The sequence below is a fragment of the Myxine glutinosa genome, chromosome 8 (genome assembly GCF_964187855.1).
Source record: "Myxine glutinosa chromosome 8, kmMyxGlut1.1, whole genome shotgun sequence".
NCBI lineage: Eukaryota > Metazoa > Chordata > Myxini > Myxiniformes > Myxinidae > Myxine > Myxine glutinosa.
The window spans coordinates 113921143-113937003 of NC_136268.1; the positions used below are offsets into that span (position 1 = coordinate 113921143).

A 15861-nucleotide genomic window follows, 5' to 3' on the forward strand; every position below is an offset into this window, starting at 1 on the left:
GGGGGTGGTAGGCCGTAATATGGTGGAGCTTGACCCCCAGGTTGCGGGCGACTGCGCCCCACAGCTCGGAGGTGAACTGCGGTCCACGGTCCGACAGGATGTCCGCCGGTGCGCCGAAACGGGTGACCCAGGTGGCGATGAAAGCCTGCGCCATGTCGGCGGTGGTGGTGGAGATGAGGGGAACGGCCTCCGGCCACCTGGTGGTCTTGTCCACCATTGTGAGCAGGTGTGTGAACCCCTGTGATGGGGGGAGGGGGCCCACCAGGTCCACGTTGACGTGGTCGAAACGTCGTTCGGGCACGGTGAAAGGTGCCAGCGGGGCCTGGGTGTGTCGCTGGACCTTGGCCTGTTGGCAGGCTGTGCAGGTGCTGGTCCAATCGCGGCCGTCCCGTCGAAGGCCGTGCCAGACGAATCGCGCCGACACCAGCTTCTGGGAAGCTTTCTGGCCCGGGTGGGAAAGGCCGTGGAGGGAGGCGAAGATGCGGCGTTGCTAGGTAACGGGCACGATGGGGCGAGGCTGGCCTTGGGAGACGTCGCAGAGCAGGACAATGTCCGCGAAGGGGATGTCGGCCAGGCGGAGGCCCGTGTCCGCCGCCCGGAGGGCTTGCACCGTGGTGTCGGTGGTTTGGTCCGCCGCCATAAGCGCGAAGTCCACGCCGAGGTGGACCGCGTTCGCGCTGGCCCGAGAAAGACAGTCGGCCACGGCGTTGTCTTTGCCGGCGACGTGCCGGATGTCCATGGTAAACTCCGACACGGCAGAGAGGTGGCGCTGTTGGTGGGCCGACCACGGCTCCGTGACCTTGGCCATTGCGTAAACCAACGGCTTGTGGTCGACGAACGCCGTGAAGGGTCGGCCCTCCAGGAGGTGGCGGAAATGGTGAATGGCCAGGTGTAGACCGAGGAGCTCACGGTCAAACGTGCTATATTTGAGCTCGTTCGGCCGGAGCTGCCGGCTGAAAAAAGCGAGTGGCTGCCAAACCCCGTTCACCCATTGCTCATGTACGGCACCCACCGCGTAGTCGGAGGCATCCGTGGTGAGGGCGATGGGAGCGTTGAGCACCGGGTGAGCGAGCAGTGTTGCGTCGGCGAGGGCCCGCTTTGAGCTTTTGAAGGCCGCGTCCATTGCTGCGGACCAGACGATGTCGTGCTTGGCCGGCTTGCCCCGGAGGGCTTCGTAGAGGGGCCGCATGAGTTGAGCAGCGCGGGGCACGAAGCGGTGATAGAAATTCACCATTCCCAGGAATTCCTGCAGGGCCTTTATGGAGCGGGGACGCGGAAACGTGGTGATGGCCTCGACCTTGGTTGGCAGCGGCACGGCCCCGTTCTTGGTGATGTGGTGGCCCAAAAAATCAACGGCCGTCGTGCCGAAGTGGCATTTGGCCGTGTTGACGATGAGGCCGTGCTCGCTGAGGCGCCCGAACAGTGTTCGGAGGTGGAGGAGGTGCTCGGCCCGGGACGTGCTGGCGACGAGGATGTCGTCCAGGTAAACGAAGAGGAACGGCAGGTCACGCAGCACGCCGTCCATCAAGCACTGGAACGCCTGAGCCGCGTTCTTGAGGCCAAACGGCATCCGCAGGAATTCGAACAAGCCGAACGGCGTGATGACGGCCGTTTTAGGGACGTCGGCCGCCCTGACAGGTACCTGGTGATATCCCCGTATGAGATCGATTTTTGAAAAAATGACCCGTCCTTCCAGACGGGCGGAGAAGTCTTGGATGTGCGGGATCGGATACCTGTTGGGGGTGGTAGCGTTGTTAAGGCGGCGGTAGTCGCCACATGGGCGCCAGCCGGCCCCTGGTTTTGGGACGATGTGTAGTGGTGAAGCCCACGCGCTATTGGAGCGCCGCACGATGCTGAGGTGTTCCAAAGCATCGAACTCGGCTTTGGCCACGGCGAGCTTGGCTGGATCGAGGCGGCGGGCTCTGGCGTTGACCGGCGGGCCCGTGGTTGGTATGTGGTGCTCGATCCCATGTCGTACTGCGGCGGCCGAAAACGTCGGCCGCGTGAGGGCCGGGAACTCCGTGAGCAGGCGAGCAAACTCGTTCGCCGCCGGGAGGGCGCATGCCAGCTTGGTCGGAGCGTAGCTGCTCAATGTGCATACCAGGGAGCTGAAGGTCTCGGCGTTGATGAGGCGACGCCATTGGACGTCCACCAGCAGTCCGTGTGCGCAGAGGAAGTCGGCACCTAGCAGAGCCATGGGCACGCTTGCGGTTACAAAAGTCCAATTAAAGCGTTGGCCGCCGAAGCAGAGGGTGACGTTGCACGGGCCGAAGGTGCGGATGGCCGATCCATTGGCCGCAACCAAGGAGGGGCCGCAAACCGCGGACTGCCTGTCCTGATCGGAGGCGGGTATGACGCTCAGTTGGGCGCCGGTGTCGCACAGGAAGCGCCGTCCGGACGCTTTGTCCGTGATGAAAAGTAAGTTGCCCGTGTGGCCGGCGCTCATGGCTGGTAATGAACGCCGGCCCGGCCGTTTCCCGGCCTGCCGAAGGTGCACGGGGGTCGGCATGTCCGGGCCTTCTGTCCGAACCTGGCATGATAGTAACACCACGCTTGGTCAGGTGGCGGCCCCGGTCGTCGTGCTGGAGGTGGTCGCCTCGGCGTAGCAGCTGCCAATTGCGTCGGCAGTTCGGTCGTCGACCGTGCCGGGTGCTCGGGCACCATGGGCGTTGCGTCGGACGGCGGTGGGCCCCAGGTCGCTGCTGCAATGCGTTGGCCTGCGGCGGAAATCTTGTCGGCTTCCCTGGCGAGGGCGCGAGGATCCATGATCGTCGTGCTCACCAGGGCGAGGCGTACCGGGCTAGGCAGCTGACGGAGGAACAGCTCCCGGAACAGGAATGCCGGAGAGTGCTCGCCAAGCAGCGAAAGCATGTAGTCCATTCGCTCGGACGGGCGCGTGTCGCCGAGCTCGGGCAGGTCGAGCAGGCGCCGTGCGCGTTCCACCGATGAGAGGTCGAAAGCGTCGAGGAGGAGCTTTTTAATCGCACCGTATTTGTCAGCGGCTGGCGGGCTCTCGAGGAGGCTCAGGGCGCGGGCCGCGGTGGCTGAGCCGAGCGCTGCTACCACATGGTGGAAGCGGGTGTCGTCGGCCGTGATGCCTCGCAGGGCGAACAGGGAGTCCGCCTGGGCGAACCAAACCGCCGCATGAGCCTCCCAGAAGGTAGGCAGTTTGAGGGCAACTGCCGTGTCCATGTCGGTAGGTCACCAATGTAGGAGCTGTGCTCCCACGTAATCGGAAAAATGGACGCGACAAAAAGCTGGAATTCGTCCGAGTTTCTTTATTGAAACAAAACCAACTCGGGTACTCTGAAAAGCCCGTTTATCAGGCAGCAATATATATACACATTATCCCGGAGCGTTTGCCCGGGAAAGGCGAGAGGGGGCGTGGCCGGGCGTCCTGGACGTGGCCTGGCAAGTCGAGGGCGGGCATGCCCGGGCATGCGCGGGCATCCCGGACGAGGCCTGGCAAGTTGAGAGCGGGCCTGCCCGGGCGTCCTGGACGAGCCCGGCATGGTGATCGCTCCGCGTCCTTGGTAGGTACAAGGCGATTGTGTAAACCCAGCGGTAGCCGCTACACATGCATCTTAAGAAATAGCTTGCCCATGTAGCATATCCACTTACCCTGTATTTGGTCTCGCCATTTGTTTTTTTCAGGGGAACACAAAAGTTCTCAAAAAATTCCACATTATGCAATGAAAGTTTTAATGATAGTAAAGATAAAAAGCAGGAAGTTGCTATTCATATTGGGGTCTCAAACCTTACGAGACCTCTAATCATATTGGGGTCTCAAACCTTACGAGACCTCTAATTTGTATCGTTCTTCAAAATGGGAGAGATAAATGCTAAAAAAAAAATTCATCACATATTGCAATTTTGACAGCTGTACTACGTTTCATTTATTCTGATTGTACCTGGATCTGTTGCTGAATGTGGTTAACTGATGAAAAGAAAGCTGAAAAGGTTAATTTACAGGATGTGTGCATTGACCGAGAGCCTGTGTGTGTGTGTGTGTGTGTGTGTGTGTGTGTGTGTGTGTGTGTGTGTGTGTGTGTGTGTGTGTGTGTGTGTGTGTGTGTGTGTGTGTGTGTGTGTGTATGTGTGTGTTTTAATGTGTTGATGTTTGTGTGTATGTATGAGTTTATTGGCTCTGAAAACGCATAAAATTTGTTACAGTTTGATAATGTTTACATTAAATTCATTTCTTTCAGACAAAACACACGTGTGTTTTAATCCCCCCCACCCCCCCCCCCCCCCCACTGCCCCCCGCTTTTCCTATCCCCTTAATCGAAGAGGTTAAAGATTATTTTAGGTTACAAGACTACTTTGTCACATAGTATGTTCAAATTCTCTCCAGGCGTCGTGAGTAACCCAAATTATTATTGCCAACATCGCGATAATGAGGATTCAGAAATCACCCATTTTCTCACTTCTCATCAACCGCTCATTTTTTCAGACAAACTAATATCCCATTATAGGCAATCTGGAACATAATGGAGCTAATACTCATAGACCTACATCTCGATACAATAAAAAAAAAAAAAAACATTCACCGTACTCCCTAACCCGCCCCGTGTTTGTGCAGCGGTGCATTGCATTATACACGCACAGCTCATAGTGCACTGTGCATGTGCCGGTTCAGTGGTTCCACACAATTGGCCCCAAAATGGCGGCGTATTCTCAGTTGTCGTAACTCTCTGTATAAAGGGACTCTAAGGGTGGCGGATCCGGGGGTGGGGGGGAGGGTGGCGGATCCGGGGGTGGGGGGGTGGCGGATCCGGGGGGGGAGGGTGGCGGATCCGGGGGGGGGAGGGTGGCGGATCCGGGGGGGGGGAGGGTGGCGGATCCGGGGGGGGGGGAGTGTGGCGGATCCAGGGGGGGGAGGGTGGCGGATCCGGGGGGGGGGGAGGATGGCGGATCCGGGGGGGGGGGAGGATGGCGGATCCGGGGGGGGGGGGGAGGATGGCGGATCCGGGGGGGGGGTGGCGGATCCGGGGGGGGAGGGTGGCGGATCCGGGGGGGGGAGGTGGCGGATCCGGGGGGGGAGGGTGGCGGATCCGGGGGGGGGGGAGGGTGGCGGATCCGGGGGGGGAGGGTGGCGGATCCGGGGGGGGGGAGGGTGGCGGATCCGGGGGGGGGGAGGGTGGCGGATCCGGGGGGGGGGGAGGGTGGCGGATCTGGGGGTGGAGGGTGGCGGATCCGGGGGGGGGAGGGTGGTGGATCCGGGGGGGGAGGGTGGCGGATCCAGGGGGGGGAGGGTGGCGGATCCGGGGGGGGGGAGGGGTGGCGGATGAGGGTGGGGGCGAGGGTGGCGGATGAGGGTGGGGGAGGGTGGCGGATGAGGGTGGGAGAGGGTGGCGGATCCGGGGGGGGGAGGGTGGCGGATCCGGGGGGGGGAGGGTGGCGGATCCGGGGGGGGAGGGTGGCGGATCCGGGGGGGGGAGGGTGGGCGGATCCGGGGGGAGGGTGGCGGATCCGGGGGGGGAGGGTGGCGGATCCGTGGGGGGAGGGTGGCGGATCCGGGGGGGGAGGGTGGCGGATCCGGGGGGGGGGAGGGTGGCGGATCCGGGGGGGGAGGGTGGCGGATCTGGGGGTGGAGGGTGGCGGATCCGGGGGGGGAGGGTGGTGGATCCGGGGGGGGAGGGTGGCGGATCCAGGGGGGGGAGGGTGGCGGATCCGGGGGGGGAGGGTGGCGGATTGAGGGTGGGGGGAGGGTGGCGGATGAGGGTGGGGGAGGGTGGCGGATCCGGGGGGGGAGGGTGGCGGATCCGGGGGGGGGGAGGGTGGCGGATCCGGGGGGGGAGGGTGGCGGATCCGGGGGGGGGAGGGTGGCGGATCCGGGGGGGAGGATGGCGGATCCGGGGGGGGGAGGGTGGCGGATCCGGGGGGGGAGGGTGGCGGATCTGGGGGAGGAGGGTGGCGGATCTGGGGGGGGGAGGGTGGCGGATCCGGGGGGGGAGGGTGGCGGATCCGGGGGGGGGAGGGTGGCGGATCTGGGGGGGGAGGGTTTTGGATCCGGGGGGGGGGGCGTATCCGGGGGCTGGATCCGGGGGGGGGGTGGTGGATCCGGGGGGTGGGGGAGGCGGATCTAGAGTCCCTTTATACAGAGAGTTACGACAACTGAGAATACGCCGCCATTTTGGGGCCAATTGTGTGGAACCACTGAACCGGCACATGCACAGTGCACTATGAGCTATGCGTGTATAATGCAATGCACCACTGCACAAACACGGGGCGGGTTAGGGAGTACGGTGAATGTTTTTTTTTTTTTTTTAATTGTATCGAGATGTAGGTCTATGAGTATTAGCTCCATTATGTTCCAGATTGCCTATAATGGGATATTAGTTTGTCTGAAAAAATGAGCGGTTGATGAGAAGTGAGAAAATGGGTGATTTCTGAATCCTCATTATCGCGATGTTGGCAATAATAATTTGGGTTACTCACGACGCCTGGAGAGAATTTGAACATACTATGTGACAAAGTAGTCTTGTAACCTAAAATAATCTTTAACCTCTTCGATTAAGGGGATAGGAAAAGCGGGGGGCAGTGGGGGGGGGGGGGGGATTAAAACACACGTGTGTTTTGTCTGAAAGAAATGAATTTAATGTAAACATTATCAAACTGTAACAAATTTTATGCGTTTTCAGAGCCAATAAACTCATACATACACACAAACATCAACACATTAAAACACACATCCACACACACGGGATAAAACACACACACACACACACACACACACACACACACACACACACACACACACACACACACACAGGCTCTCGGTCAATGCACACATACTGTAAATTAACCTTTTCAGCTTTCTTTTCATCAGTTAACCACATTCAGCAACAGATCCAGGTACAATCAGAATAAATGAAACGTAGTCCAGCTGTCAAAATTGCAACATGTGATGAATTTTTTTTTTAGCATTTATCTCTACCATTTTGAAGAACGATACAAATTAGAGGTCTTGTGAGGGTTGAGACCCCAATATGAATAGCAACTTCCTGCTTTTTATCTTTAAAATCATTAAAACTTTCATTGCATTATGTGGAATTTTTTGAGAACTTTTGTGTTCCCCTGAAAAAAAAAAATGGCGAGACCAAATACAGGGTAAGTGGATATGCTACATGGGCAAGCTATTTCTTAAGATGCATGCACGAATACACAATAATGCCAAACAGAGACTTCTTTTTTTTTGTCCAGCCCTGTTGAATTTACAACTTAACCATTCATAACCATTCTCTAGAAATGATTCCTAATACTAGCTATTATCAAACTGTTGGCATATTGTGAACTGAACGTTCTTTTTCTAAATAGAAATATAGAAAATACAGTCCAATGTACTGTCAAGCAAAGTATCCAAAGTTTTCAAACAAAAAAAATTAACGGTTTTCACTATGATACAATGACAGCTATTGACTACTTGTTGCGGGAATTACTTGTAGTCTCTATAAGGTGAAAGTTAAATAATTCACTTTACTTTCTTGGCCAGTTTCCTCATCGCCATACTCTTGCTCCCAAGCTCTCCTCCTTTCTTCTTTCTTTCGGTTTCCTTTTTCAATTCACTTGTTTTCTTCTTGCAATAAAAATGCAGTCGTGCATTGATAAACTTATTAATCAGTTTTTCCTTGAGATTGTGACATACTGGTAGAGAAATGTCAGAACTCAATTCCTGTGTCTTTTCCATCAACATTTTCTTGACATTGTTCTTGTCCATGAGGTCATTCTCTACCTTACGAAACACAAGTTCAACTCTGTAGACCATGTCGAACACAGAATCAGATACCTTAATAAGGCTTCCTTCTTTGTATTCTTTTAGTTGGGTAAGCTTTGAGGCCTGGTGTGCTTTGTCATGTGAGTTTGTCATCACTGCCTGGATGCATGAGTCACACGTTTTTTCGTTTACCTTTACACTCCTTACACATTATCCTGCCAAATTGTACAGGCTATCACGCTCAGCTTGGCCAAGTTCAGATACCCCTTCTTGGTCGACTGAGAAGTGGATGCTTTCAATGTTCGGTTCAGAAGGGACCCACACATCTTGGTCGAGGAAGTCAGCGAGAAATTCTCCATCATCCTGTTGGTAACTACCTGTTCGCTTGAGACTGAGGAACTGTGCAGTGCTGATCAGTTTGAGTGCATACTTGAACTCCATTGGAGATGTTACTGGTTTCCTCAAGTGCACGACGGAGAACAGATTTTCCAGGCAATCCTGCGTCAGCCTGGGTGTCAGCAGGAATTTGTACCCAGCATCCAGTAACTCCTCTGCTATTTCGAGCACAGATGTTGTAGACAGGACAACCCCTGTCTGGATTGGTTTCCAGTCTCCATGTCCAATGTTGACACAATTTGAATTGGCAGATCACAGTACGAAGACAGGTGACGGCCTCCTTGTACTTCTCTTCGTTGAGCCTGCTCAGTGCTAGTACTGGATGACGACTAGTCACCAGCTCCAACCATTTGCCTATGAGCTCGATGAACCATGCAGTGGTTAGGTAGCTCTCGTCACGCTTTTCTCTTTCCACCAGATATCTCAGTGCACTACTAACGTCATGGCTCAGTACGCGTATTGCATTCCCAACTTTCATTTTGTCAAAATGAGTAGGGGTCAGAGCTGCCTTTGTAAGCTTTGGCGCAAGCTTCAAGTCCAGGTCATCTTGATAGTCAACAAGGTCTTTCAGAGGCTCAATGTTTACATCATGCGATTTCAGCCCATGCTCCCTGACAAGACTGTCTGGCAAGGTGAAGGTTTGGCCGTTCACGAGCGAAGCTTTAATGTTCTTGAAAACATGAGGAACATCAGCTAAAAAGTAGAGCCACTTATCACTTGCTTGAGGATGAGGAATTCTACTGACAGTCTTGCAGTGCTTACTGCAAACAACTCCAAAGCTCCTCCACATAGCACGATTTGCACTACCCATGTCGCTGGTAACAGCTGCTACATGTAAACCAATGTTGTAGGCCCGTTGAATGATGTCCAAGACAATGTCATGAAAAACAGTGCCATCTGTGGAGCTGCCAGTAAAGTGGTAGGCAACTGTCTGCTTCCAGCGACTTGTGATGCCACCCAACATGAAAACAAGTGCGTGATCTGCATTACCAGAGTGTTCAGGAAGAGTTATATTCCCTAGCAAATCACCACTGCCTAGATCGAATTCTACTTTTGACGTCAGCGACATTTCGTCAAGAGTAAGGCAACATGTACGCTCCTCTTCTTGCATACCTTTCCCTTTAATTTGAAGAAAGTCAAATACCTGTGCCAAGACACCTGGCTCAAAGGGCACATTCTCCATCCTTCTTTGTAGTGTCCTCTCTGTTGGGAGAGGGAAGTTCTGCTCAAAGAGAAGCTTGTAGCCTGAAGCACCACATCCAAATCTCAACTGAAGAGCTTTTTTCACAGTACTTGAAGTCCATTTACATCCTCTCATTCCACCTCCTGACAAGCTTTGAAGCTGGTCCTTCCCAAAGATTCTGGAGATTTTTGCTTCCTGTTTTACTTTTGCTTTAACAATTGCTTTGTACTTCTTTCTAGTTTGACGGAGCTCAGCTTTCAGTCCCTTGATTCGATCCCGCATCTTTGGCTGGCGTTTTGGTGTTCTGCAACTTCCACACGGCGCTGTGGTGTCTTCAGCTTCAGAAGCAGTGTCTTCACCTGCAATAAAAGAAAGGGGGTGGGGAGAACAATCAGGAAGGATAATAGGCTATGATGATTACATGATTACATTAAAAGACGAAATTAGAGATAATAAAAAGTATTACACCATATACCCTAGTACTCATAGTCTTTGACATATAAACATGAGCTGGCCATCCTAAATATTCTTCGAGTTACAGGGCAAAATTCATGACATCACAAATATGTCCCACTTCTCCCCAGTCTTTCCTATACAAACAGGGTTTGTCTGTTTTAACCTTTTTTTTTTCCAAAACAAAGGGTTTAAAACAAAATAAAGAAATACATGTATGTTGAAGTAATGAAATCATAAATAAAAGAAAACAAAGGAAATTCTTGTTGCCCTTTTACATAATTTGAATATTTCAACAACAAAAAATAGATTTAAAATGAAAGTAAGAAGAGATTTTCCTTAACTCTCTTTTATTATCATGACAGGGGCAAATTGTTTAAATTTAAATTCATACATGCATTACAAAAAAGTCTTAAACATTAAACAAAATTGTAAAACAAGATACTTACAAGAACTTGACAATCTCTGAAGTTGTGGGTCAGCAGCATAGCTATGGTCTACAAGGAGAGATGTCTCATGTTGCTTGGGTGGACACATTTCTTTTGTAGGCTGGTCATGCCTTTTTGGAGACTTTCGTGACTTTGTGGTCCTTCGATGGCAAAAAATGGTAGGCACTGCAGAATTCTTCAGCTTCATTTTCTGATCAGCACATCCACATTCAAACTGATGAGGACCAAAATGTGCCTGTTGATCAAGAAAGAAGAAGAAATAGAAAGAAATATGTATTCAAGATTGTCTCGGCTGCATCCCATTACAGGTTAATAATTCAATTTGTTAACCTGTTCTCTACGGGAACCGGGTGCTCCCTGTGTTAAAGGAATACAATGCATGGGACTGAACAGTAACTTGACCTACCTCGCAAAGCTTTGAAGACGAAGCCGGCTTCCAGCCCACACGGCTGACTTTATTCTCCCATATTTTACGTCTATTGGGATCTGAAGGGAATCTGTACATCTTGAAACCCTTGTCATGTCTATTTGTGCATCCAAATGCACAACAACCCGGCATTTTCAGTGAACTAAGGCTTCCGTAGGTAGTCGAATCGATTGTACTTGCATAACACGCGAACGCGAGAAGTTAAGCGAACGCGAATTTGGCCCCAAAATGGCTCCCTGAGTCACGTGACCGTATTTTTCCGGATCGTCATGTCGTAACTCTCTGTATAAAGGGACTCTCGGCGGATCCGGGGGGCGGGAGGCGGATCCGGGGGGCGGGAGGCGGATCCGGGGGAGGGAGGCAGATCCGAGGGGGGAGGCGGATCCGGGGGGGGGAGGCGGATACGGGGGGTGGAGGCGGATACGGGGGGTGGAGGCGGATCCAGGGGGAGGAGGCGGATCCAGGGGGAGGAGGCGGATCCGGGGGGAGGGGCGGATCCGAAGGGGGGGAGGCGGATCCGGGGGAGGGGAGGCGGATCTGGGGGGGGGGGGGTTGGTGGAATCTGACTGGTTTCGGTATTTGGTTAGGCCAATGTCATGTGTCTAGCCTCACGGAGCTCGATTTTTCATTTTCGCCCCAAGGTCAAGGTCACAAGATCACAAAATTTAGAAAAGTCGATTTTTGATGGTTTTATTACATTGTTCGCTTCCTGATAGGGTGAAATGTCGTACATGATCTTATATTTTCACATACATCATGAAATACAAGTTTTCCAACAAATTTCAGAATCTTCGACCGTTGACCTTTGAAGGTCACAAAAGTCGAAGTTTCAAAGTTGTCGAATCGAACCGAATTTTCAGTATTGTGTAGCTAACTAACCTCATAACTGATTATACATTATTTTCTATCTCATTTCAAGGTCAGTAACCTTCGTTTTGACATTTCAAGGTCACTAAGGTCAAATTTTCAAAGTTGGCGGAATCGAACCGAATTTTCGGTATTGTGTAGCTAACTAGTCTCATAACAGATAACATATTCCTATTTATATATTTTCAATGTCGGTTTTGACCTTTGTCATTGTATACCGCTCCCTCGTGAACCATCGTCGTCTCCTGACTTGTTAATCTTTAAATTTAATCGTTTCTCAATCATGCTGTTCATCTTATAAAAATGCTTTAAATGCACTTACTTCACTAAAAACACTTAAAAGTGCTAAAAATGTTACCTCTGAAAGGGTGTGGGGTTGCGGGGGGAGGGTGGAAAGTGGGGGAGGGGGCTTAGGAGGAGAGAAAGAAGGGGAGGGTAAGGGAGGAGGTGTAGATTGGGAGGGGAAGGGCAGGGATGAGGGGGGAGGGGTGTAGGAAGTTTGAATGTCTCTTTCAATATGTCGCCAACCATAATAGACGAGACGGATTTATGAAAAAAGGCCATGTATAAGCTTCTAGGTGCATTTTGGGGTAAAAGTTGTAAAGTTAAAATAAAAAAGCTGCATGTATCTTACTATAATTCACCAAATGTCCGTCCATCTGTCTGTCCGTCCGTCCGTCTGTCTGTCTGTCCGTTCGAAGGTACCGCAAAAACGGCTGAACCGATCACAACGATATTTTGGGTGGGTAATCCTGGGATCTCCTGGAATAAAATAGGGTATATTGTTTTTCCAATTTCAGCTTTGGCCTCCAGCATTTTCAGGTTTGGACTCCCGCATAACGTTATTTTCCCGGGTGCCGCACACACGGCTGCACCGAACGCTGCACAGCTGCAGCGATCGGCTGCACTGATCAGACTCGGTGACCTCGGACAAAGACCTTTTGTAAGGACATGGGTGGAATCCCTGCTTGAGAGAGTGCCAACCCCTTCCCCACAATCACGGTCGTCTCTCCAACTCACAATCCCAGGAGATATGCGGAAAGAATGACCCAAAACCAATTATCTTCTTTTTGATTCGTATATAAACATCATTAAAAGTAAATAATGACCTCGGCCAAAGTTCAAACGACGTGAGTTTAATCTCTACATGAGAGAATTCCACATAGCTATTTGGGCGGTGTATAAGCTAACAGATCGCTGTCTCCTTTGCAGATCGGTGTATAAGCTAACAGATTCTTTTCACGAACCAGCTGGCCAGGTCTGACATTCACCGAGTTAGGGCAGAAATTTTGAATTTGGCCATGGTGCCGGCGATACTCGCCTACTCATTGCAAAGGATACTATGGGATCTTTAACATCCACCAACCCATGTTAGCAGATGGGACCCCCAGTTTAACGTCCATCTAAGGGACGGCACACAGATTGATGAATCACCCTGCCTGTGAAACACTGAACTGACAGTTTATAGCTAGGTCGGGATTCAAACCTAGGCTAGACAGCTTGGAGGCAAGTGTGCGTATCTCTAGGCCATCCTGCCAGCCAATTTTATTGCAATAAATGTACAGCCAGGAGACAGCGTGCATTAATAAATATAAACAATAACCACCTTTAGAGGCCATTTTTCCCCGCAGAGCGGGGGTTGGCCTTTTTCGGGAACTGTGGTTGTTGTTGTTTTTCGGTCCCCTTTTTGAAGCAATGTTTTACGGCCGGATGCCCTTCCTGACGCCAACCCTTTTTGCCGCCTTTAACGACAAACAGGGAATTACCAGTGAACTGGTACTCAATTAGCCGACCTCGGAAGGATGACAGGCTGAGTCAACCCCCCTGGCGTTAATTCAGCGATCGACCAGGATTCGATCCCAGGATCCTAGGATCCTAAGCCGGCAACCTAACCGCAACCCCCCAACGTGCATTATACCACCTTATTTAATACTGTCGCGTCCATAGCTAGTGAAGACCAGCCTGGACAGATGAGCCAAACCAGCCTTACTCCCGAAGCGACCTACCGATTATGGAGGTTACTGCACATGTGAGATGGAGAGATACAAGGCATTTGACTACACAAACACAAGGCGTTCAATCGGAAACCCACAAAACCAAAACACAACAAATCAAATGCGACAATAATGATTTAATAAAGATAAGGCGAGGAATGAAAATATCGGAAATTAAACCGAGGTAAAAAAATGCTACTTCGAGGTACCTCCACACATTGACACAAACAACGAAGAAAAATAATGAAATAAAATCTCCCTTGGCCAGCCGGCACTTAGCTGTGGCCCCAATGAGTCCTTTTGGGAGATTGGTGGTGGAGATGAAGCTCAGAGCCACCCACGCGGGAAACGAACAAGATGGCGACGGTGCCGAAAGTGTCATGTGTCGAAGGCGCTACAAGCGTGAGGTGAGTCACAAAGACGGCCTCCTTTTTCCTCCACTGTCTGGGAAGCACATGCAGCCTCCAACCCACTTGTGAGTCCACAGTAAGTGAATCCTCCTCACAATTGCCGCTGTAAAAACTCTCCTCAAGGAGCGCCAAAACTCCACCACACAGGCAATGGCCAGCGTCCTGGCAAGCTCCCTTCTTCTCCAGCACCGTGCTCTGACTGACGTCACCCGGCCACGTGACTCTGGGGGCGTGGCCTGCCGGCTCTCTTCTCCATGCCCCTTGCACAGTCGCAAGATTGAGACAATGGTGGATCTATTGTTTCAATGAGCATCTGGCAATTGTTTGACAAAGGAAAAGGTTTCAAGGTATTTTCCTCAAAACACAAAATGACGTGTCTGCGACATTCCTTTGTGTCAAAATTGAACTTCCGTCTCTGACCGGCCAATTCAAACGCTGCAGCAATGGCCATGACCCCACAGTCACCTGAGTTTCCCTGTTTGCCCATTTGTGGCATTACAATGGTCAGATCTTTCGAGGCAGTGTGCAGCATGCGAGTAATACAGTCTCTAACATCTTTGCCTACGTGTCGATGCAGGCTATCATATATATTAACTTCGCCCTTATTACATCCAATGTTTGTGACGGTAACCCAGTGGTTTCCATTGGTGTGCAAGATCTGGATAAAATTTCCAACAACAGTTTCCATCTGCCCGCAAACGAATAAGCTAGGGGGATTCAGACCCTTTATATGAGGGTTTGCTCTTCTGATCAGCTTGTGCGCCTTCTGAATATGAGTGTCATCAAGCCAATGACCTGGAAGAAGCATCGTAGCCTCCTGATTTTCGATGTCCAAATGCCTCATCATGCCAGACTGCGCATCAGCAGATGTCCAATCTGTGAAAGCGGAAATGAACAAACAATCAAGTCACCATTCTATCAACACATCTTCTGTTGACCAATAGCTAAATAGTTACTTTCGACAGAAAATGTTTCTTCTCTATCTATTCTCATGTTTCCACTAACAGGGCAAAAGGAACCTTCTGTGATGCATGTAGGCCTTACCCAATGTACAAGTGTGAACAATTGCTCTTCAGCGCTACATACACACTGGGCTGTTTCATCAATTTTAATTGGGAATATCATCCAGATTAGATTAGCAATCACAAACTTGGATCATTTAACCACCTCCTCATTTCTTCATCCATCTTGTTGACCTTTATTTTTTAAATGTACGTGCATAGAACGGATTGCCTGGATTGACAAGTATTCTGACTGGAATTGTCTTTATTTTATTACCCTCACCAGAGGAGTGTATTGCATTTGGGTCCGTTGTTTGTTTGTTTGTTTGTCTGTCTGTTTGTTTGTCTGTCTGTTTGTCCACACAGAACGTGAGTATGCTTTTCTCTGAAACCGTTGGTCTGAATGACAATTTTTTCACCATAGGAGTGCCTCCTGTATATATATTTTTTGATAGTTATGATTTCCTCGGTCACGTAAACAGTCGCCATCGTGAAAAAAACGAAAAACTTTTCACCTCTATATCTCTGAAACCGCTCCATGGAAAAAAAATGAAATATGGCTCATTTTCAAGTACTTCCCATGGGGAGCATCATCATCATCATCATCATCATCATCATCATCAATGCCTTCATTATGACGTCATAATTAGACAAATAGAATGCGCTGGATCCAATCAGTTTAAAATTTATTGTGTGATCTATACAAAAATTAGCCTGGTGTTGGCTTAGCGGTTAGGGTGCCAGCTTGGGATCCTAGGATCCTTTGGTTCAAATCCTGGTCGATTACTGAATTAACGCCAGGGGGGTTGACTCAGCCTGTCATCCTTCCGAGGTCGGAAAATTAAGTACCAGTTCACTGGTAATTCCCTGTGTCTGGCACGAGGCGACTAACAGGGTTGGCGGCAGGAAGAGCATCCGGCCGTAAAACATTGCTTCAAAAAGGGGACCACGGTGCCCGAAAAAG

The 15861-nt window shown here is 51.1% G+C and overlaps 2 protein-coding genes across 2 annotated transcripts in view; both read right to left on the reverse strand.

The window, feature by feature from the left end:
- The window catches only part of LOC137433177 (uncharacterized), a 138065-nt gene that overhangs the window by 91461 nt on the left and 30743 nt on the right, over nucleotides 1-15861 (reverse strand). The window contains exons 11-12 of the mRNA XM_078783988.1: nucleotides 14106-14772; nucleotides 7484-7757 (exon numbers count right to left, since the gene is read on the reverse strand). Of these exons, the coding sequence (XP_078640114.1) occupies nucleotides 7484-7757; nucleotides 14106-14772 (941 nt within the window). The remainder of the gene's footprint in view (nucleotides 1-7483; nucleotides 7758-14105; nucleotides 14773-15861) is intronic.
- On the reverse strand, nucleotides 6932-10837 carry LOC144893322 (uncharacterized). Its single transcript, XM_078783700.1, has 3 exons — nucleotides 10605-10837; nucleotides 10199-10388; nucleotides 6932-9655 (listed from the first exon to the last, which is right to left on the reverse strand). The coding sequence occupies exons 1-3, from the start codon at nucleotides 10755-10757 to the stop codon at nucleotides 8091-8093; spliced, it is 1908 nt and encodes a 635-aa protein (XP_078639826.1). The 5' UTR covers nucleotides 10758-10837; the 3' UTR covers nucleotides 6932-8090.